The sequence below is a fragment of the Anopheles ziemanni genome, chromosome 2 (genome assembly GCF_943734765.1).
Source record: "Anopheles ziemanni chromosome 2, idAnoZiCoDA_A2_x.2, whole genome shotgun sequence".
Classification (NCBI taxonomy): Eukaryota; Metazoa; Arthropoda; class Insecta; order Diptera; family Culicidae; genus Anopheles; species Anopheles ziemanni.
Window position 1 is genome coordinate 31,572,252 of NC_080705.1, and position 24,243 is coordinate 31,596,494.

The 24,243-nt window shown below is 47.4% G+C and overlaps 1 protein-coding gene across 1 annotated transcript in view; it reads left to right on the forward strand.

The window, feature by feature from the left end:
- LOC131293382 (nascent polypeptide-associated complex subunit alpha, muscle-specific form) overlaps positions 1–24,243 on the forward strand; it is a 92,828-nt gene that overhangs the window by 61,383 nt on the left and 7,202 nt on the right. The window contains exons 7-16 of the mRNA XM_058321461.1: positions 3,364–3,529; positions 3,623–3,992; positions 4,866–5,362; positions 7,038–7,193; positions 7,261–7,394; positions 7,474–7,691; positions 7,762–7,983; positions 8,051–8,175; positions 8,439–8,738; positions 17,950–18,162. Coding sequence (XP_058177444.1) covers positions 3,364–3,529; positions 3,623–3,992; positions 4,866–5,362; positions 7,038–7,193; positions 7,261–7,394; positions 7,474–7,691; positions 7,762–7,983; positions 8,051–8,175; positions 8,439–8,738; positions 17,950–18,162 — 2,401 coding nt within the window. The remainder of the gene's footprint in view (positions 1–3,363; positions 3,530–3,622; positions 3,993–4,865; positions 5,363–7,037; positions 7,194–7,260; positions 7,395–7,473; positions 7,692–7,761; positions 7,984–8,050; positions 8,176–8,438; positions 8,739–17,949; positions 18,163–24,243) is intronic.

Below are 24,243 nucleotides of genomic sequence, written 5' to 3' on the forward strand. Positions count from 1 at the left end.
GAGCCTGTTTTTTCCCTGGCACCCACTCGATGCTGTCACACATTTGATATTTTGATGACCTATTTCCGTGTCGTGTTAGATGCGGAAGTAAACCGAGTGAAGGGTGGGCCATCTTGTACTTCTTCGTTGTCTCAGAGGAGAGCAAATTTGTCATGTTAATGCTTTGCAAAAAAAAAAAAACAAGGTGTGCCATTCAAATATTCAAATAGTAAATATGCACCATATACAACGTTAGGTAATTATTTAGTGAAACAATATGCAAGCAAATTTGCAAGCGATTTTCCATTCCATGCCAAAGTGTCGGTAATGCTTATCGCAGCACTTACTTTACGGTCCCAAATCTTCTCCCAAACATCTCAACGCTAGCAATAAGGGAAGCTTCGAACTGCATTCGAGCACCGAAATAGTCGAGATGCGAGCCAAAAGTTCCCCTTTCCGAGCAGCCAGAGAGTGAGCAGGCGGTAGAAACAAACAGAAGTTGCATTCCTTTGTTGTCTGCTGCCAGATGCAAATATCTCTCTTGCCTCCCTTTTCGGTGCACCCTTCATTCCCTCTTCCGAGTGGTTGCAACATATTTGCCTCCGCCGAATTGGCGATATCCGAATGATAATAATGTGCGCCACGTTTCGCATACTACGGCAAACGGTGATACAATTATGGGAAAATCGGTAGGCGAGGTCGGGACTTGGGGATTTGTGGTGCTTCCACCACCGAAATGTGTGCGACCGTTGGAACGTGAAAATGGGTTTTCCATTTAACATTACCACAAGATAATGCACTTTTCGCATGCTTTGCTGCCGCTTCTGTGTGTATATGTGTGTATGAGCGCTTGTGCTTTTGCCAGTCTAAGAACTTAGTTTATAAGCCATGATGGGCCTGATTAAAAATGTATTCCGAATTGCAGCCGGGAATGGAAATTTATGAAGACATATCGCCATACAGTGGGGGCGGTAAGGAAGGAAAAGTTCAACGTGAAAGCAGTTGTTGAAGTTGGCTAAAATACGTCCAAAAGTCTTTTTAAAGCTATTTGTTCGCCTTTCGCACATGGAAAAGTTTTCCGGTACCGTGTTGGAAAGACAATTTAGGAGTGCAGCCGGATTTAATCACCACTCTTCATTAATATCCTTCAGAAGCAACAAATGCATCTCCGTTAAAACTCAATCGAATAGTTTTGTACTTGCAGCATTCTTCGGGGAAAATTTGAAGAACTTTATACTGCTTTTTTTTTTCACCGAAAATAAACATTTCCATTACACTCCGTTGTGCAGCGGGAAACAATCTGTTGATTTTGCTGTCAATGTTTTTTCCTCAAAGCTGGATGCTTTGAATAAAATCTTCGTCCACTCACATACACACACTATACTTTTCCGGGTTTAGGTCAAACCAATTTCCTCCGAACGGCATTCCGGAGAAATTTATCCCTTCTTGCTGACTGGAAAAGTTGAGACCACTCACCCCTTCGTCCCCGTTTTCCGTATCACGAGGCGACAGTTTCCCGCCAAGAAAAGTCCTATTTCCATACAGTTGCCCAAATGCAGGCAGCCCGATGACAAGAACGACGCGCTACATGGGTTCGAGAAAATTGCCTCTCGCAAATAAGGAAAAGCTTTGCGCATCATAGAGCAAAAGAAATTCCTCCGTTGAACTTCATCCGTTATTTATCACATCAATGTCGGCATTAATATTTCAAAGTTTTCACTCGCAGCAAAGTTCGACCTTCCGCCTTTCCCTTCGCTACGGACTTCGGGACCCGTTTCAAGGCGAAAAACTTCACCATGCGGGAGAAAGGTAGTGCGGAGTGTGGACACTTGGTCCGATCCAAACACCAAAACTGTTTCACCGCACTGTGCAATTATTTGCGATGCGATTTCCCGACGACCCCGGGGCTCGGCGCTATCTGTTGACATATTTAACTTGACTCCCCCGTTGCGTTTGCATCGTCTTGCCCCGGCGAGTGCCGGAATGCAGTCGGGTTCCGGCCGGCCGGAAAAGTCGCATCGCAAAATCGGGACAGCTTGGCACGGGCCCGTCAGCAAAACTCAAACACTCAACGGACGGGCAAAAGAGTTGCCTAAGTAGCTGCACTTTCGTGCGCGTTCCGAAGAAGCAAAAGGCAAATGGAATGAAACATTCTCGGAAGACTATTCTCTAACCAGCTGCTGGCCAAGAGATTTTGCTCGTCAACTCGAGAAGGACAATCTCGGACACTTTCGAAGCGGACGACCAGTGGAGAAAGATTGGATGATTATTTACACACAAAAATTACTGTTTGTCTTTCGCCAGCAAACCACGACGCAATTGGAATGTCAAATAAATTAACCAACCGATCCAGAAAACAGGTACTCGAGAGTGCTACCTTGCGATTGAGGAAGTGGTTGGCAGGAAGTTGAATTTCCTTTCAGGAAGTAACACTAGGATTCCTTTGCGTGGAACGCGATTGGCGTGAGGATTATTTCCCAACGCCCCGGTTGACAGACCCACATCGGAAAGGATCCTGTCAGAACAGCGCCTTTGGATGTGCATTCGCCACAAACTTGACGTGACCTCAAATTCACTTCGCCAACAAAGAATGCCGACCCCGAGTTTCCCGGAAGCGTCCAGGATCATTAGCTTCATTTGTCAAAGTCCACGTCCCCTTGCTCCGCTTCTGACCGAGGTGAAATTCCACAGGGAATATATATATACATATGTGGGTTTCGAGACCTTTCCCGGTGAAAAGGTCACATTATAGCCAACGGTTGCGGGTGACCTCTCGTGTGGTCGAACCAGCTTCCGACAGCTATCGGTCATGTAGTGAATTAGAACCGGCGGTTATAGCCTGCGGCAGTGTTCACCGTCGTTTCGAGGAAGTTCCAACACACACGTGGAACTCCCTTGCCAGTGCGCTTGATGGAAAATTAAACTAAAACTAAAATAAATGAAAATTGACAGCCGACGTAAACCCCGGGAGTCCCGGTGAGGCCGGTGCGAACTGTTGTTCACCAGCGTCGAGGCCGTCCGTTATATTTCGGTTGAGTTAGGGTTTCTTTCCATATCGGTGCCGAAAGGGGGCTTTCAGATTGAAGCGCAGTTTCTAGCGCACCGGTTGTATTTCCGTTAGTGCTTTCTATTGTTTCACGGAACGTTCGCGAACCAGATACATTATGCACCGCAACGTGCCATCGGAAAGAAAACTGCATCGCGAAAACTGCCCCGGTGGTTTCATAATTGATGAAAAAGTCAAACGCAAAAACCGAACTGCCTTTTTATTTCCATTTCCTTCACCTCCAAACGTGTACATACATCAAGAATTCACACCATTCCGATGCAGGCCAACTAATGCCATTTTTTGCTATCTCCACATTCTGTTCCCTCCCTCTGCAGGTTGTTGGCCGGCGGAAACTGGTCCCGAAGCACGCGACGAGTTCGCAGTCGAGCCTGGAGTCCACGCCGAGCAACGTCAAGAGCGAATCGAACGAATGGCCCGACCCACCGGACATACCGGTATGCAGCACCGAGGACGAGGCTGCCTCCATCTACTCCGACTCCGGTGCGTATTCGACGAGTGATTTAAAAAACGAATCGTTTCGAATCGATTTCTAACTCAACTCGCTTTTTTTTTTCTCCCGCCTTTTTCCAACAGACGACCTCATCCCACACATCCCCGATATCACCGGCCGCGGGACGTACATTATTCGCAAAGGACGACGGCAGCGGCAACGGCTGGCAAGCCTCGAATCGGAGCCGGTCAACAACGGTGGCCCGGTGGTGCCAGCTGACGGTCAATCGAATCCATCACACCATCAACATCGGCAACAACAACAGCAGGCTGTCAACGACGATCACATGCTCCGTGGGCTGCCGAGTCCGGTTTTCCCGGCGTCGATGATAACGCCCAAGTCGCGCCACAGTATCGATCTCGGGATGTCCGGGTTGCCGAAGGCGGCACACGGCATCAAACCGCCATCCTCTGCCTCCAACCAGAAGCTACCCAACTCCGTACTTTCTCCAAGGTACGCTCAAAGATGTCAATACGACCACCCCGGTCGACATCCTTACACAAACACACCGACACACACAGTTGTCTATATAGGAGTATAGTATCCAGGAGGTAAAGAACCCCTCTCAACAACACCGACCGTCTTTCATCTTTTGTGTCACATTTTTCCTTTCCTTTAAACTCGCTTTCCCTCGCACGACGCTGAGGCTGTGCACGCTCGTGTGCTCCGGGTAACCTCTTCAAAAATGGATGGACCTCCCACCCAATTTCTTGATTAAAGAGTCGCCGTGAAACGGGGACTGGTCCTGTTGGTTAACGCCACGTCTTCGCCTTTTGTCGCCATCGCCCGTTGCAGCATCTGGCAGAAGGCAAAAAGTCAGCGACGACACAAAGAGCGACGAAGCAACACCTCGACATGATGAATTGGCTGCCCTGCTCCCCGAACGGGGCAGGCGAAAGCCTGACACACGGTGTGAAGAAGCTATTTTATGAAAATTTTGAAAAAGGAATCTTTTTGCGAGAAGGTAGTGAAAGCGGGCGACGACGCTGTTCGTGCAATTCCCCAGATGAGATCGTTTATTATATCCCTTTTCTTAACGGAAGCGAAAAGGCGAGGGCTTCTTCATGGAGACACCACGGACGGGCGGGATTAAGGCAAACGGTTTGAAAATAGTTCCGGACTCTTGACTCAAGCTCCATGGTGGAAAACAGAAACTACCTACCTTTGGGATGTTTTAATTTCGACAACCTCCCATTGCTTTCTTCCAGCTGAATGGCAAGGCCTACTTTGCTACGGAATAAGTAGTAGAAAGATCATCGTCCTTAACAGCACCAAACTGAAGCCATACTTACTTTCATTCCTTCCTTTTGCTCGCTCTACTTTCAGGTCACGATTATCATTAGACTTAAGTTCACCTACTACCTCAGAGCTTTCAACTAATGTTATAAAAATCACCACCCCGACCGGAAGCTATCCTTCTCCGGCGTCGGCGCACCATCACGGGCTCGTATCGTCCCCGCTCGGTCCACCCATCAACGGGCTTATCAATCCGGCCGCCAGCGCTGGCGGCAGTGGCAGCAATAGCTTGAGCAAAGGCGCTGTCGGTGGTACGAGCGTTGTCACCGTCGGTCTTTCCTCCGGCGGCAATCAACCACAATCCAGCGGCTCGGGGCGGTACAGTGAGTTCAAAACGTACAACGCCACGTTCGATGCACTCGATGGTTCGGCGAGCGGCCCGGCCGGTGGTTCCAGCGCAGGCCATCTGAACGGTTGCGGTCCAAACGGAGTGAACGGTTCCGGTTGCCCGAATGGTTCGGATAATCCACTGCTGCGCGTTTCCTCGCTGCCCACCATCACGCCGCCCCTCACATCATCCGCAACAGGTGAGCACGTTACGGAGCACGGTTAAATTTAAATCGGTCGGGGATGTCCTACGGCTGTGCTTGTCCGATTGCATACTTTACGGGCGGTAACACTTGGGCGTCAATATTATCCCATCACGAACCTCGCGCACCACAGTTGTGGTTTGTAATGCTACGCTTTGCATTTGCGATGATAATTACTGGCAACCTTAAGCTGCCCAGTAAGGCACTGATAAAGCGCTTGCCAGGGCTAGATTGATGAGAATGATTAAAGAAAACCCCGTGTCGGGCCCCGTCGTCAGCTTGACACTATCAACAACCAGCACCGAGCAGAAAAAAAGCTCGACTACCGGAAGTCAACTTTGTCTGCGCCTTTCGCCTTCCTCGGAGCAATTAGTCTAAGCTTACTAACCCTATCCCCCCTCCTGGAAAAAACCACCACCGGCCAGTAGAGTGTCCTTCTTGCTGAAGTAGTCAGGCTTTCTTTTTGTTGTACCCATGTAAAACGAAACCCGTTAGCCGAGGATACCTAACAACCCTGGCAAGTTGTTGAGATGGTAAAGCTTCGTGCGGAAGCCCACCGTGCACCGTCGTCATCAGTTAATTAGGGGCGCGAAGAATCCGTCTCCGCCTTCCCTTGCGCCCTGTGTCATTTTGGGAAAAAAAATGAAAAAACAAAGCTTCCTATAATATCTCTTCTTCAACCGTCCGTAATGGGTTGGCTCGGTGGGTTTGTTAATTTCGCTGCCCACCTTGAGGGCTAATGGTGGAAAAGGTTGAAATTAGAAAAGCGGCCCACCGGGGTCCTCCTGCAGCATCTTACGGTTACTCCCTCTCGACCATCCTTCGCCAAGAAACATTAACCATTGGAACGGTTTGATTAGGCACCGGAAGGACTTCTTCAGCATCGATCGTCGGGGCTGGTATGGTCAGCGTGCCAAATAAATACCCCTTCCCAAGGTGGTGGCATCTTCCACGGTCTTACGGTGAACGTTGGAATCCATTCTTCGTGGGTTTCATTCTTTCGAACCCTCCCTGTTTTGTATTTTGATGGCTTTTCGCCACTAGGTCATCCTTTCGTCATTACACACAATGCGAGGGGAAAAGGAAAGCCTTTTCCGAAAGGCTTGAGAAAGGTCGGACGGTCCCAAGAAATAGATCCGGCAATTATGTTTATCACAACCCAGGAAGCCCGACATCTTTTTGGCATCTGTTCGCAATAATGACATTCATAAAAAGTTAGGATATTGTGGCGATTTGGTCAACCATGCGCACGAAATGGAATAATGTGTTATGACAAGTTTTTTTTCCAAATTTTCTATCGGAGAGACGAATCAAAATAAGTACTTTGTTGATTATATAAATATTCTAGCTGGTTTTGAATATTAGTAATTTGTGGTTCTGATTCCGAACAACTTCGATTCGCCATCCCTGGGTCAACTTGCGTACAATCGTTTGTATGCTGTAATTCTTCCAGCAACCTGCACTCAACAAAGCACACAAGTTTCAAGCTTGTACGGCAACTTGTACTCAAGCTTTGGTATAACGCTTCATTTCTGTTTCTGTTTTTGAATTTGAAGTTATGAAAATAATTTAAGATAAAACAGAAACAGCAATACAAGCTTTAATGGATATATTTTATTCATAGACTGCTTCCTTTTTTTCTAATTTTTCATCATTTTATTTATTCTTTCAGCTGACACGTTGTCAACGCCAAGGCGCGAACTGGCACCCCCTATCGAAGAGGACGAAGAGGTGGACAGCGACACGCAGCGAGGAGTCCCGCTGCGCAAGATAGAAGATAACATTAGTGCTTTATTACGTGGTGATATATCCGTTGCTAGAGTAGCCGGTAAGAAAAATTATTTCAGCAGGACGAAGAAATCATGGCCATGTCACTAACGTATTTTTCTTTTCAGACATACCTCCAGCAAGACGTCCACTAGGTTTTCGTCTAGGTGTTCATAAATCAGAAAGTGCCAAAGAAATGCTTCTCTCGCAAGCAGGCCTTGGACCGCTGCCACCATCGCCACCATCGTCCAGCCCGGAACCGGTTAGTTGTCTCGTTGTGCAGCCCGACGTTTCAGCTACTAACCTGTGCAAACATTTCTTTGTCATTATTCAACTCGCAGCAGGACAGTGACGAGTTTCCACCGTTGCCTCCGTCGCCAACGGAAGAACCGGAGATGCTGCACCAGATGCACGGCATCCGTATCAGCTCACGCACCCGCACCAACGGTAGTATCAATGGGTCGGTAAAGAAAGACCCCATGATCCACGGCTACCGAGAGGATCATCCACCAGCCATTCCACCCCATCGTGGACCATCGATAAATACACTTAAAACAAGGTATTTGAGTTCGTCTTTAGAGGAACGAAATATAGGAAAATTTAACGATAACATTCTTTATTACTACCAGATCGATGGATGCCGGGTTCAGCAAGTCGTACAGAAACGGTTCCTTTGGTTCGTCCACATCACCCCACGCCCCCGGTACACTTCCTCCCGATTTGCCCGGTTGCAATTCGCGACGAAGAGTTATCACCGGCGGCTACCAGAAGCGCACCGCCCAGAGTCCCCGCGAGGAGAGATCGCTGCAAACGTCCTGCAGCCTGCCCGAAACACCCATCTTTGCCAGAGGGTTGGTATTTTTTTCGACAGTTGTATAAATTTTTCGTAAACATTATTGACAATCTGCTTCGTTTTAGCTGTGACATACCGCGTACACCACACCGACGCGCTCCGGAAGTTCCACCGCACGGTAGCGGAAGCCGCACGGCACCAAGAACTAACTCTACCACTAGCAGTCTTGGATCCTCCGTCGTGGGCATCAGTACGTATCCGTTCCCTTCCCGGTTAGGCGCACCAGTCTCTGCCCAAAATTGTGTTACTAACCCACTGATCCGCACATCCGATTTTCGTGCAAAAAAAGAACAAGAAACCATTCGCACCATTCGCGGTGACGGGGCTACTGTAACCACCTAACGGCGGGAGACGGCCGCTACGCAAATCAGTGCTACTCACTAACCACCATACACCATTTGTCGTAACGCTTGTCTGTTGTTTCCGTTCCGTATCTTCACCATGTCCACGCAGGTGCCTCGACCACGATCGGCAGTCGACAGCGTAGCATCAGCCAGGCGCTGGCCAACGGGGAGATGCTGCGGCTGGCCGGCGGCCCCGCCCGGGGCTGGTACCCGAAGCAGCGCCACCCGAGACCGGCCTCGACCGAGAACCTGGACCGGCTCCATCCGCAGGGATCGCTGCGCGCCTGGGAGGCAGCGGGTACGGGTAGCCGCAAACCGCTCACCCTACCACCAAATCTCACACCCAAATTTTTCAACAAGTCACCGCGTGAGGCACTGCGCCGGGTTACTAGTTTGCTCATTCGCAAAGGTAGGGGGCGATTCCTCCAGGACGCTTACATTCGCTACTTAATTATCTGACCGGTGCGAGGGCCGGTATTACCGTTTTCGTCCCGTGATCCTATTTGTTTCGTGTCGTTCCGGTTTTTTTTAACACTTTCCCACTTTGTGGGCTTACTTCGTTCGCGAGCGGTTCGTTCCAAACGCAATCGGTTCGGTTCGTCGTGTCGTCCTTTGTCCCAATTTCCTCCCTATTCCGTTTTTCGTCCTGTCGTAATGGATTCAAATCTTTTCACTTTATTTAACCTTTTGTTTTTCCCCACGTTACAATTTATATATACAACGGTTTCTTTTTTAAATTTAATTATTATTCGATTTCTACGATTCTGGCAACCCTGATTTTAAAAACACGCGTAACGTTCTCGTAATACCTCGTAACGCCAACTGCAAGTAAACTCCAAGGTTACTTGAACAAAGCAACACTTTCAGCACAAATGTGCAGGAAATGTTACTTTGTTTTAGTAACCTTGCTGAAGGCGCCGTTTATTTTCTTGCCTTTTTCCGCTCAGACCAAACGCAGCCATAAAACGCCGGTCGTTCGTGATGCGTTTTCATCGGTGTATTTTTTTTTCTCTCCCGTCGCGATTTGCCGGAAATATTCCTCTTTCGGGTCGATATCATCGAACTTGAACGGGTTATGAATTAATCGGCCGCGTTGAAGAGAAGAGGCAAATTGAATAACCAATCGCTTGTGAACACGATAGCCTAAACGTTAAGTTCAATGCAACAGCGATACTCGGCCAAAAGACGACTTGTTAAAAATGTTCATCTTCGCACCCGTTTTGCACCCGCACATCAAGCATCTACCCACGGAATCACACCCCCACCCCGAACAACAACCCCCCTCCCCATGTCCCCGCACCCTCTCATGATCGTAATTCATTTGTAGATTTTCTTCCCAATCCGTGTGCGCCTCTCCGCTCTCAGCTGTTTAACCGCCAAGTCACAATTCCAATCCCAGAAACCCACCTAATCTGTAATCTAGCACAACACAAACATCAAAACTACGCCTTCCGTCCCCGGGGGGAGCGGGGAGCCACCGGCACCGAATTGCTAAAACATTTAGACGCTACACACTCGAAAAGCGTAACCAAACTAATTAGTGAGGGTTTAACGTCGACGGATTCGTAGCGCCTGCGAACAGTAAAGAAGTCAATATGAAACCTCCCCCTCTGTTCGTCGGCGAGGTGGCGATGGTTCTTCGCAGACGAGAAAAAACTGGCCTCTTCGAAGCAAAAATCTATAGTGTGGCCTACCGAACTGGCAGACACACCGTTCCGATCGAAGGCGATCTAATCTTCCCATACGTCGATTCGTCGTTGCAGCAATACGCGAAGGGGTCGAAAAGATCGCGACGAGGGAGCCGTGAAGTTAATTCAATCAATTCTTCTCTAATCTTTCGCCCGCATTCCCATTCTTCGCCCAGCAAGTGTCGCGTGTTCGACGATGATGGGTGCTGTTCGTTCATTTGTGGAGACAGACTTTTAACTTCGGTTTCTCAGACACGATCAATATCTTTAAGTACCATTTGATAGACGATCATCGATTAACTTGCCCCCGATCGCAGCTTATGGATCGTGAATTCCGATGTGATTTGTAATGAACGGAGTCATAATTTTATGGTATGGTGTTGATTGAGACCATTCCATTTCCATTCATGAGACTGTGTTACTTATCTATTTTTTGTTCTTCAAACCTTTTCCTTTTGTTGTTCGTCATAAATGTATTTTTGTGTTTCGCAGATTAACAAACACTTGTTTTCCATAGATAACACTCATGCCCTTATCGACCTATATCTAAAGTCTACCGATTTATCCAACCTCCATCGGAGCCTCGGACGTCAAAAATCTGTGGCCGCAAAATGCTGACTGTTATCGCATCCGCATAAGCGCCGCCGGCACACACATATACACAGTCCATCAGCCTTTTTGGTATTCCACCAGCATCGGAAACGCAGTCGGAAATCGCAAAATTGAAGCATCGCGCGCCTTCTCGTGTTGCGCACGTACTCCCCGGGCCAAGTGGAGGGCAGAACGGACGGTTTCTTAGTTTGTTTCTTTTGCGTTACGTCCCGCTCCTCCCATTCCCTTTGGACTCACCACCACACTCCAGCGCGAAGGAAACGGATGTCGGCGCGTTGCGGCCGAGAATCGACTCTCGGCGCGTTCTCCATTTCCTCCCGGCGCGTGCATGGCAAGCGTATTCCTGAAATGGCAAGTCAATCGACGGCATGGGTCGATGGGAAAGCCTTGAACCATTCGAGCGCAATAAACTTGAACTTTTACGCTGCTTTGCCTAATTTTTTAGGCGAACGGTTCTTCCTACGGCCAGCGAGCTTGATGAATCTATGGATTTTATTTTCGAACCATCCCAAGCGCCGGGAACTTATCAATCCGCTTCCGCCGGCGCACCCGAACGTGGCATCAAGTAATCAAGTAGCGCACGGTTTGCGCTCCCAGCCCATGACGTCATGCCGTTTGCAGCGAACGAACGGTTCGTCGTGGTGCGTCGATTTTATTCGACTCCCATCCCGGCATGCCTGGCCTCGATTGGCGAGCCCGAAGCTGAAGAAGCTGCCATTGCTGCCGCGTGTGCGTGTTCCGTTGTTCCGGCGTGCTTATCCACGTTTCGAGCGACCGAAGATCGGCGCACTTTTCTCTGTCCGTTTTGGATGAAAAGAATCGAAAAGGCAAAAAAAAAACTCCCCTCCCCAACGTGCGTGGTTCCTTTCACCTTCCCGGAGTAGAGGTCCCCTGAGCTGTTTGCTCAGTCCACGGCCATTGAAGCCGTCGCGATAAATGCGTTTGGGGTGCGCAATAAACAAACCATTCGGTTGTGAGATAGATAGAGATTTGCCTTTCCACTGTCCACAGGCAGCAGCCGGGGAAATGCCAGATGTTTGTGCAAGTCCCGTCCCGGGACTAGGGAGTTGGGAAGAGAGTGTGTGTGTACGCGTGTCCAAGGTCATGAGGTTTAGGACGATTTGCATGCAAATAGTGAAGCCAATGACTAACATTCTTCGACGAAACATGAAGGGTGAATTCTGCCAAAACTTCTTATTCTTGAGGCAACAGGCAAACAAAAACTGCGATTTTCATTCACATTTTATGCGAACCATTTTCCGTGACGGTAGGGTTTACAATTTTTGTTTCTTTCAATTCTACCATATCTTGTTTAAATATTTGACACAAATTCCATATCGCACTGTCCCTCGGTATCGATCGTGCGGTCACGGTTTGCGACACTCTTGAGCAATTTATCACGATTACTGAATGACGTTCCGACGGTTCCACCGTTCGGTCCGGTTCTTATCGTAATCGTCGGATCTGCTCCGCTTTCTCCCTTCGCGTTCGGTTTGTCACAACGCCGTTTAAAAAAGCTGTCGTCGAAGCAAAAATATCCATTTAATCGGCACTTGGTGATGAATAATCGTGCCTAATGGTTCAAAGACGTGATTCAATGAATAAAGAAGCAGCGCGAAAATCTGTTGAAAATGGTTGTTTACGTTAAACATATTTGGTTGTATATCCACAAAAATAATTCTTCTGATATCGTATGACGAATTTTTATTTAAAAACCCCTCTCCAAGTTGATTTCATCAAAACAACAGTTTTAAATTGCTCACTAACATAAAAACAAAGTTTTACAAACTTTTTTATAGAGTTCACGAAGTTTCCCGAAGAAAGTCATAAAAGCATTAGGTTGATGAACCTTGCAACGGCAAACATCTTCGAAGGACTCACGGCACGCAACTGCTAGCCATACGCTTTTTGGATGGTGGAGTTGGGAAAATGCAAATGGGTGGAAAATGTCCCCACCCGGTTCCGGTGTTGGTGGTTCCCATGTTTTGCGCTATCTCAGCAAAGCGAAACAATTAAGATTTTGGGCAATGGAAACAACAATCCACTCGCTGCCCCAACCGACCGGCGTTGATGCGTCGGAAAAACTCCTCCAGTTTTCACTGGCCTGGATCGAAATGGTACACCTTAAAAATACTTTGCTGCTTTCCGGGGTAGAAGAAACTTTTTCTACCTCCAGAAGGTGTGGGGTCCTCTCTTGTCGGATGGAATGGATTTTCGGGCAGCAAGTGTTGTTGCCCGGGTTCAAGCTTTCTCATCTTCATGGCTTAATTTTTGCTACCTTCCCCCCACCGCCCACCCTGGTGACGCTCGATAATTATGGAGCGCTTTCGCTCCCGGGAACTCACCGGTGCCGACACAAGGGTCCGGCCTTCCGTGACGAGAGGTTTGTGGGGCGATCCCTCGAATTACCTGCGCCGGAAAAGGGTAGCCCGTTAATGGCTTCAGATTTTCCAACAATGAAGCAAATTTCTCGAATGAACCTTGCGAGGGTAAAGTTCGTGTGTGTGTGTGTATGTGTGATGTCCTTTGAAAACAGAATTACTCCATCGCACGCACCGTTCGGTGGGGGGGGGGGGGGGGGGTGGTTTTGCGCGATCCCGTTTGTTGGAATCCCGTAATAATCCACAGCAATGAATACGAATTACCACACAAAAAGGTCCTTGTGTCAAAACAGGGAGAAGGGGGCAGAGCTGGGTGTACGTCCGACGCAACTTACAAACGACCTTCACGGGTCCGATTGCTTACCAATGTTCCGGATTTCGATAAACCGAGCGCAAACCCCAAAAAAAATGTATCCCCCATTGCTCCACAAACCTGGAGTATTTCCCGGAAATACCCATTTAAACCGCCTTGATTCCATTAATTTCCATTTATCAATGTGGTCCATCCACGAGGGGGGTGGCGCTGTGTTTTTGCCCCCCTTACCCCCCTTTCCCTTTCAACCGGAGCCCTGCCTTTTGGAGGATTAAAGGTTTCGACGGTTCGCTGGGCTTTAGCGCCTATCGGCCACGCTATCGCCATTGACAACGATGGTGCCCCCACCCCCCCCCCACCCTCTCGAGGGTGGATGGAAACAAAGAAAACGCCTCGGGAAAAGGCCACCTCGGGTGCTCCCTTACATGTGTTCGTGTCGGTGGGCTCGAAGGATGTATTTCGACATTTCGACACAACCCAACCCAACGTCGGGCGGTGTAGTGTGCGTGTGCTTCGCCGGAACCGGCCGGAAGTATCATCGTTCCGCAGGATGTCGAAGACGGACGGAAAAGTTGCGGGAAAAAAAATCTTCCGCACCGCTTCGAAGAATTTCCCGGCCGGATGTCGGAGTCATAAGCGACAGGATCCAATGACAATAACATCAGCAGTAATAATACCCAACCTCGAACGCCCATCCCGGTGGGTTTGCCGGCGTGGTGCCATAAGGTGGTAGTGGTAAAAGTGGCCATAGTGTGGTGGAAAAATTTCTCCTGAGTGTATTTGTTCAATGGGATAAATATTGATTTTCCGAACACCGCCGAGAGGGGGAAGGGAAGAGGCGGATGGAAAAGGATGCCGAATGCAGCCGGCATTTTCGCTGTGAATGAAGCGAGCGGCGTAGTGGAACAGTTTTCCGACCGCAAATGCCCCCCCTACCCCCCTCCACACTTCAGGTCATTGCTCGGTTCTGCTTGTATTTGTAAACCCGGTTTCGTTGGACGTTGGTGAGCGATTTCGTCCTTTTGCCGCGCGCATTGGTATTGGTGAGCGGTTTTCCCATTAATCCCTTGCCGCACGCAAGGACCTCCCCCTCCCTCTCCTCCCTCCCCCTAGCTATACAGACAGACGGGACAACGAGCACGTGTACAGACCTACACGCAGTGACTGCGGTACATTTTCGTGCCTTTTTCCAACGTTTGCTTTATTTATTTTTATTTTCCATCGGCCAGACTCCCGGCTCGTGTGTGTTTCGTTCCTTTTTTTTTCTCCATCACGAAACGTTTTCCACACGCGAGTGAACCACCATTTGTCGGTTGGTGGTTGTTGTTTATTTGCTAACCATTGATTCGACCCACCCGTTCCCTAATTAGGGAAAAGGTCGGATATCACCGAACATCGAAAGGACAGCCCAGTTCAGGCTAGGCCGAGCTTTTCCTTATTTTATTTCCTATTCCAAAAGCCTTGTGGAAAGGCACGAGGGAAGCTGAGCGTGTGGGGGGTGAAGGACATTTTTCAAAGGACGTCGACTTACTCGCTGACGTTTGGAAACGCTAAATTGCGGTTATATTTCACCCCCTCTCTCGACCCATCCCCTTCGATCGCTTTTCCATGCGATTTTTCCGTCTTTTTTTTCTCCAACGACGCTAAAACCCTGTGAACTGTACTGTTGTACTTGTATGCGTGTGTGTGTCTCACACCGTCCTGCGGGGCAGATTTCGTCCTAGCCTGGCCTTTGTCCTCCGATTAGCGCAAGCGTGTTAGTGGTGGTTTGGTGTTGGTCTGGGGGGAGGTTGACGTTCCTCCCGCTCGAACCGAACGAAAAACGCCCCGGCGAAGGGAAACTAAACAACTACGGCACACACGCGGGTGGCCTTTGTCTCGTGCTGCGTGCGAAAGTGTGTGCTGGGATGTCCTTTTCTTCCCCCTTCCGCATTCAAATCGACGACGGCATAACGTCTGCCGCTGGGTTTTTGCGCTCGCGCACATTTAATCGGACGCTTTCTCTTTCACTCGCCCGCTTCGTATTGATGTTGGTGACGTTGCCCGTCCCCTGACAGCGGCATCAATTTATCCTTATCGCTATCCTTCCCAGCCTGTGGATTATTCCTTACACCAATACACACACGTGCGCGCGTCTCTGCACGCCGAAATGGAAATGAGGCGTCGTCCGATGGGAACGAGCCGGGACTTTTGTTTCGATCCGATTCCGCACGGTCCCGAGTATGATGGGACACTTCACCGACGCGCCCGCCAGTGGGAAGGCTGTTGCGCCTCATCAGACATTCCTGGCCATAAAATATATCCTGCACGCCACTTAACATGGGGGAGAGCGTTTTTCCGCCGCAGCCCTTTTGCGGAACACCGTTTTATTCCACGGGATTCAACTGTTCGGCGGGGAAAAATAAATTTCCATCCCGTTCGTGTGAGGCTTAATGGTTAATGGAAATTCTTCTCCAACCCCGACCTTCGGTCGAACGTTCTAAGACATTCTTATTTCGTTTCATCCACAATACTTTTCGATTATTTCACTAGAATACTGGTCCTCCGGAGGACGGTTTCTGTAGGGACACTTTTCCCCCCCATACCACCCCTCCGATCAGGGAAAGGTCACGGGGACTCGCCGTCGTGAGATGAAATGGAAATGGTCCGAAGTAACAACCCACCACTTAAACCACGCCGGAAAACGCCTGTGGAACCGGGCAACGGGATGGTTTGCGAGGGAGAAAAAGTTTTCCACTTTCCTCGAATAACCTTCTGCCAAATAAATACGCAATGTAGGAAGTTGTAGGAGCAGTTTTGTTTTTGGGGCTTTTTTTTCCTTTTGGGCCCGACCGCCAAAATGTGCTGATGAGATTGTTTATGACGGTCGACCAGTTCGCTCCGGAAAAGGATGATCAATTTAAGAACTTTTACCCACCGAACCGGTTCCATTATGCAGGAGAGGCCACTTTATCGGGTCGGATTGGCTTCCGTAAAATAGAAACAAAAAGTACTTTCAAACTCGTAAATCGAATGATAGTAATTTCCTATCTATTTTTCTCTCTTGCGTAGTAAATCCAACTTATTTCTACGTGTGTTCATAAGGACCATTTAATTGCCTTTCATCTCTTCGGTTTTTCTGTCTCTAAAGGATTTAGAACTCCACATAAAATCTCAGCTCCCAACCAAATTTTGGCTCCAGTATTTTTCAAACCTACTGGCAACACTGGTGCCACGCCTCGGAACGAACGCGAAAGCTCGTAAACCACACCGAGACCACATAAAAGTGGTGCCACATAGAAGAACCGAAGAACAGCCCGGGCTGCAACAGGGCCCTTTGTGCTGCTTTCACTTGTTACGTGGTACTACAACGCGGATAAACGTCGTAAAACGCTCATCAAACATAAAACCGGCGTACATTCTTCAAAACTCTTCGTCTCCACAACATCCACGCGTTAAGCGCTGAGGTTTATTTCCGTTTTCCGGCCGACCCCCGGCAACTCCGTTCCTTCCGGTTGCTTGGTTCTTTCCTCCTTGCGAATGTCAAATGTTTGACATGGAAGATAATCAAATAATCGGGCCAAGGCAAGAAAACGGACGGGCTGAATATCAAAAGAAGCACAAAAATGCGCCACCGAGCGCATTTCGGTCCTTATCAAACAAGGCCACCCATCCGAGATGCACCCGAATCAGCCGGGGTAGAGTTGGACGCCCGTTGGGTTTTTGTGCCTGGGAACATGTGCATTACATTGTGTCAGGGCCATATAGCGGAACAAAGAACCTTCCGTTCGGAGGCATTTGTTGATAACGGAAAGCGCATAAAGGAAGACCAAGAATCCGGACCATAAGGAGAGGAGGGCAGTTAAAAAATTAGCATCGGAACCATCGGATGCATCACTTTTGACCTCTTTATTTCGGGTTCTTCACCCCCGGGTCCGTGATTGGCAGTTGGCATGCATGAAGATGGTGGACGTTTGTTTTTTGTTTGGGTTTCGCTTCCTAGTTTCGGTACCCGTCTGCAAGATAAGGAATGTACATACACACACCCAGTCGGCGGCAACAAGTGCACTCGCCGAGTGAGTTTGTACTTTGTTCGCACTCCGAAGCATTCCGCGATTCCATATGTTTTTTTTAGTTCGCTTCTGTGTTGTGTGTTGCAACTTATCGGGCCCAGGGCTTTATCAGTGTTGAGCACCGAAATGCCGGTGGCACACACAAAATCCCTTCCCAAGCGCGAACCTACAACCACACCCAGTTTCGATAAGATAGACTAGAAAAGAAAGGAAACCATGAGTGTCTCTATTGGTGTCTTCGGTTCTTCGGTTTTCGATCGACATTTTCGCTTCGTTTCGGTTTTGTCACCGAGCAGCTCATTACGCCACGCCGGAAATCGTCTTTACCCGGTTGCCTCACTTCCGTCCCCGGTAACCTCCTATCCCGTATCATCCCGCTGCCTTCACCCCGCCCGAAAACCCGCTCACCCTCACCCCCCCACTCCTGGCGATGCTTTCAACTAACTAATCATCATCGGGTCTTCGTTTGTCTGTCTTTTTTTTTCCCCCCCGCAACTCGTACTTGTGTTCGCACTTTGCGTTCGGTCGGACTTTTGGCATGACTTTTCTATCACCCTCATCGCATCGATCGCAGGCAATTCCGGGACGAAGGAAAAGGAATCGAAGAAGGACAGGGAGCAACAGCAGCAACTCCAGCTCCAGCAGCAGCAGCAGCATCATCATCATCAGCAGCAGCAACAGCAGTACCACTATCAGCAGCACCAACACCATCAGCAGCCACACCATCCCCAGCCGCACCATCGGGACTCGCCATCCGTCTTCCTGCAGCGTTCGCCCGGTTCCGACGGTGAGTGACCTCAACCATGTATTATTTTTTCCATCAAAAATGTTTTCATCTTCAATCTGGTTCCAAAGTGTCTGAAAATGGACTGGTTTGTTGTTCTTTTGTTGTTTTTGTTTGGCAACATGATGTTTTTACTGCGCGCTGCCCGATGCCACCGTTATTTGTTACTTCGTGTTGCATCGGCTACTAATGGGTCATTTCCGTCTAGAAAAAGGGATCGCTGCCCTTGTTTACTGACGGTATCACATGTAATATTTGTGTAGCATCCGGTAATGATAACCAACTTTTATCATGGACGGCGCGATAATCAACAGTTGTTGAACGGTCTGATAATGAAAACTATCGCATATACTTCAGAGCCCAACTCCAAAAGCATGCTCAATTACATTTTCATTTATGTTTGTGTTTTAAATGTTTGTACTCAAAAGGAAACAAAATATTCTTATTTTGTTTTATTTTTTATAGTGCATCAATCTTTATTTGTTTTACTTTTTATTGATTTTTATGTTGATTTGTTTTTTGTGAACGGATTTTCGCTTAGAATTTCGTTAGAACGTTTAATTTTTATTGGTATATACTATAATCCGGGGGTGCCCATGGCGCAGCGGTAGCGCGAGGAAACACCACACCACAGGTGTGGGATCGAATCTCGAGTCTGGCACCCTCCGGTACGAACGGCTGACCACCGATCTATAATATACCGTCTTTCGGTCACACAAACTCTCTTCGGAGAGAGGCCTTGTCCCACTAGGGGATGTCGTGCCACATAAAAAAAAAAAAAATATACTATAATCCAAGTATGTTCATTTATCCAACCATATTATGTAATTTTCTGGTACAAATTGCTCTATAAAATCAATTTCAAATAATGCAATTTAATAAATTTTTCTTTTATTTCGATAACATTGTTATGGCAATGTGAAAATGAAATGAAAAAACTTTTTTTGTTTTGTTTTATTCTGCTATAGTGGTTAAATCTTTATTTGTTTTACTTTTTATCGGCTTTTATGTTGGTTCGTTTTTTTCTAAACTGGATTATCGCTTGGAGAATTATATTCGTTTTATTTAAATTCGTATATACTATAATCCAAGTATGTTCATTTATCCAACCATATTATTTAATTTTCTAGTACATCTTGCTCTATAAAGTCAATTTCAAATAATGTAATTTTATAAATTTTAATTTTGTTTCGATAACATTGCCATATGTTATGGCAGTGTGAAAATGAAATGAAAAATTTGTATTTGTATTTGTTTTACTTTTGATCAATTTTTATGCTGGTTTTTTTTCGAAACTGGGTTTTCGCTTAGAGTTTTATATTCGTTTTATTTCTATTCGTGTGCACTATAATCCAAGCATGTTAATTTATCAAACCATATTATTTAATTTTCTGGTACATATTACTCTTTGAAGTAAATTTCAAATAATGCATTTTTTTATTTTTTGTTTGTTTCTATATCATTCCTCTACGTACAAACAAGTTTTTGCTGTCAATGATGTTTTATCTTAAGCTTATAAAATATATTTACGATAATCACAATTCATACACAATTATACATGAATGTGTTCTATTTGGTTTTGTTTCATATCAAATTAATCGTTGTTTTTTAATGTACTTAATTATCAACTGATTCCATTAGGACGTGGTCTCTGGCGTCGGAACAAAAACAAAATTATTGACAAAAAAACAACCGATACCTTCCATGTTCTTTGTGTCGGCAACCGATCTGACTCATGCCGAGCCTTTTGTTTCTCACACTTTGTCAATACGTTTTTAGTAACCTCTCTGCCATCTCGTATCGTTAAATATTGAAATATCAAAAAAAAGTACGATTGCCCGACTGCATTTACTACCCTGCGAACCTTCCGTCACCCATGTGTTTTTTTTTTTCGCGTTTGCCGGTTTTTTTTTTGCAATCAAGAGCGAACGGGAGAAAAAAAAGCGCCATCTTTTGCGATATCTTATCACACCTTCCGCGCTGCCGCACCCCTTCGTGTCGTTCGATTGGTTTGCGTGAATCACAAGTCGCCCGTAGCGGTGGGGTATGGGTTTTTCCCTTCCTCCTTCCATCCAGCCTACCCTCACACAAGCCCTCCGGTGGCAGATGATTGCAGAGAAGCAAAGGAAAAAAAAATGTCGCTCACGTTGCCCCGCATGGCGCACACCAACGGACGTTACACTCCGATAAGGGTTGAGTCCGCGTGTCTTATCGGGTCCGTGTACCCCGGGACCTCCGGCGGCAAATGGCAAGGCAGAAGCAAGCAAATCAGCACGGAACTGCAGCCTCGCAGTCGAGAAACCATTTTTTCCAGTTTTTTTTTTTCGCGTACACCAAAAAACTTATCGAAAGGGTTTGATGATATTCAGTAGCACAAACTGTTGTTTATCGGTAGATTGGTGGTGTTTCTAAGCTGCAGTCGTTGTTAGTCATTTATCGGAAAGTTTCGCCCTGGAGAAGAAGAAAATATAAATAAATTGAACATGTGTGATATGGGATATGGGGAAGTTCGCTTAAAAATAATGCCCTTTCGATTGGCTGCCAACTCGTTTTTGTTGTTCAAGTAATCAAACTCCCTATGAACTAAAAACAACTACAATTCCAATGGACTTCCCACCCTGAACCGTAAACCAGGGCTTGAGACCGGATATCCAAAGCCAGCAACAGGGAAAACTGTCTCCTCCACGAGGACGAGCATTCGTTCGAATCTCCGTGAAATTGTGTAGTGTTGGAAACACCGCCCAAGGAAAATGACAGGTTTAAAATTGCAAAACAAGAAGACCCTTAGAAAGCACTGGAGGAAGACCAGTAACATGAGCTTCCGTCGTCGCTTGGAGTGTCGAGTCAGCGGCAGTGGTCGTCTAATTTTACAACCATTGCTTGGCCCAGGCGAGCCACATAACCATCATGGAGACGATGAACTGCAGAACCAAGTCGAGTTCGCATCCTCCACCTTCTCCACCACAAAGGATGTGGAAAGCCAAACCTTCCCTGGGTTCCCCGGGACCCGGCAGATAAGCAGAGCGACACGTTTTCTTCTCCTAGAAGGCGACAGTGTTGCCAACCGAGCCAGTCATTGTCCTTTCGGGTGTGGGCGTGCGCTAGTGTGAGTTCGCGATGCCGGCTTGCAGATTTCTCCGCTTTCCCCGGTATGTGGCTGGATGACGTTTTCCCAACCTGGAAAGCTCGCGCCAGTGTTGGTGTGCATTCCGGTCTCCGGACAGACTCCCCCCGCCCTCCTGGATGCCCTTCACCGGTCGCTTTCTTCATCCCAAACTTCGCCCATCAACGCGCTCGTTATGTGTTCAGTGGCACTTGACGAAAGCGAGCGAGAGAGAGTGAGACTGGTAGTAGTCGTGGTAGTAGTAGTAGTAGTAGCTCGTAGTGCGCCGTGTTGCCAGCGAGCGACAGCATGGTACAACTCCACCCCACTATGTGCACACTTATCAGACTCGGAAGGGGGCGATACGATACCAGACGGCGATTTGTGCCACAAATAGCAGCCCGTTGCACTTTTTACTTCGCTCTGCTCTCCACATGCGCGATCGTACTACTCCCGGACCGGCCGGCCGGCCGGCGAACTGGCATTGAACCTACGGTCGGTGGCGGTGGCGGATTCCGTACATAAACCTGCCACCTTCCGTGTGCCGGTTTTCCAGCAACAACTTGCACTGCCGGCATCGATCGATACTCAGCCCTTGCCTCGGGACTTTCCGGTTCTTTCTGCAAGGATGCTGCAGTTGTGATTGCGCCGCGCCCAGAAAGCTGTCAGATTGTTGGTCAAGTCATTCGGTACCATTTGCTACCCAGTATCATCCCCCAGCCACAACACGACGAACAGGCCAAGGGAACAACCGAGTTCGAGTTGAAAACTTTACTCCCGGGGTTTTTTGAAGGCTCATACATGTTTGATATTTTCATTCCATCATGGAGGGCAGATTAAAAAAAATCACTACAATAAAGCGGAAGCTTTTCCTCGATGGGTCGGTATCCTTTTCTTGTCCAAACTCTGGCCGGCACCAACGACCTTTACCTTTTTTTATGAGAAACAGCGTCAATGGGATGTGGATTTTCACCGGTTTTTGCTCTCACACCTAGTGTGTCCTTCGAATTTCCACCTCACCACCCCCACACAAACACTCACACACACACACACACGGGTCATTTGAGTTCAGCTAGCTTTCCCGACACGGGTCAAAAGTCTCTCTATAAGTTCTCTCTCTTTCGCTCCCGGTGTGTGGTTTTGGTTCACTGGAAGATGTTTACACAAAAGCAAAGTGTACGGGTTATGAAATCCATTCCGTGCCCCTTTCCCTGCCCACCCTCGGAAAAATCCTTTCCGGTCCCATTCACACCACGTCCAGGAGTTTGGTGTTTCTCTTTCGGCGAAAAATCAAGTCAAGCCTCGGGCCGAAAGGGTGTGACACCAAAGCGTGGTAATTACGTTCGATGGCGAGATTGATTGAGGGAACCGCAACCGAGGGTTTTTTGTGGATGTGATGGGGAAGTTTTTCTTACCGTTTGCCCGTTAGAAAATTGAGGTATTGCCAAAATAAACACGCCGTTCAGATGGCTTCTGGCATCCCCGATGATATTAATTTTAAATTATTTTATTTTCTATACCATTTTTATAGGGGCTTTCTAAAACCTTTAAAATACAGAATTTGTTGCACAAACACAAACCTTTTTCAGATATTAACCAATGTACGTACAGCCCCGGTGCTATTTCTATTCCCATTTCGTTAGCACGGCACTGCATTTTTAATCGTGGGTTGTAAAACGGAATGCAGACGCAATTGGAACTGGACTTGGATTCACATTTCCCCACGGAACCGGTCGTTTGCGATGTTGAATATTCATCAAATCAAGTTGGAACGCGTCTGGTGTCGTAAAAACTGCAGTCATGCTTTGGGCATAGAAAACCGTACATGGAGCGGTGGAAATGAACATTTTTCCACCGACCGGTGACGATTGAAATCATAAAAATGATGATACATTTGCCAAGGGAAATATGAAGCTATAATCCTACATTGTACGAGTATGATCTCAATAAACAAGGATTTTCGCCAGAAAAATCTCAGTACACAAAACATAAAATTTGCGATGGACTGTCTTGTGGAGCATTGGCAGACACATCTGCGTCCCCCGAAAATACACAACAGTGTTCCAGGAAAGATGAACAGTTTTTAACATTTAAAAAAGATCCAGGAAGTGACTCACACATTAGGCCAACCTCTCCCATCGTATCGATGAGTCATAGAATTTCCCGGAAGAAGAACTCTATGGCACAATAAATAACCAGTGAGAAGAACAACTTTCTGCGTGTATATGTGTGTGAGGGGGAGGACTGAAATATCCGTTCCATATGTTGCACGGATGCATAAAATGCACACCAACCGGGCTGAAAACAACCTCCACCGGTGCACGTAGGGCAAGTGAAGTCGGCTCTCCCACTGTGAGACGATGCTGCCCATGTTGGTGGATGCTGCGCAGACCGACCCCGACTCGGCGTGTGAGTCATGTGTTTTTTCGCCGGCTTGTGGGTGAGCATTGGCAAATTTACGGAAGCATAAATAAAAAGAGCCGGTTCACATCACGCCGAGGGATGAAAAAAGGGGTTATTTGATGCACTGACCACGTGAAGTGCCAGCCGGCTTTCATTCCGATTCGCCCTTTGCCAGCCAATTTTCCTAATGATTTTCCCATTGTGTTTTCCTCGAAATGGAACCTTTGCGAATGTAAGGGTGCGTGTGGCCACATTTCGCGAACAAAAACATTCGAAATTCGTGACGAGTGTTTTTCCGTTGCAATGTATTTGGGGGAAAATTTAGTGAGAGGAGTGCGAGTACTTTTTTTTACTTCCATATGTCCATCCAGTGAGGTCATTGCAAGCACTGACAAAGAACTTCTTGTAGAAAGGACAAATGATAAAAAACACATTTTTAGCATCTTGTTTAATAAAAATATGAGATTTTGGAAGGTCATTTGGTCATTTTCTTCGTTTCTTCGTTTGTCCTTCTTCAGTTTGGTGTATATCATATTATTGTATTTTATGGAAGAAGGTTCTTATGCAAGATGTACAGT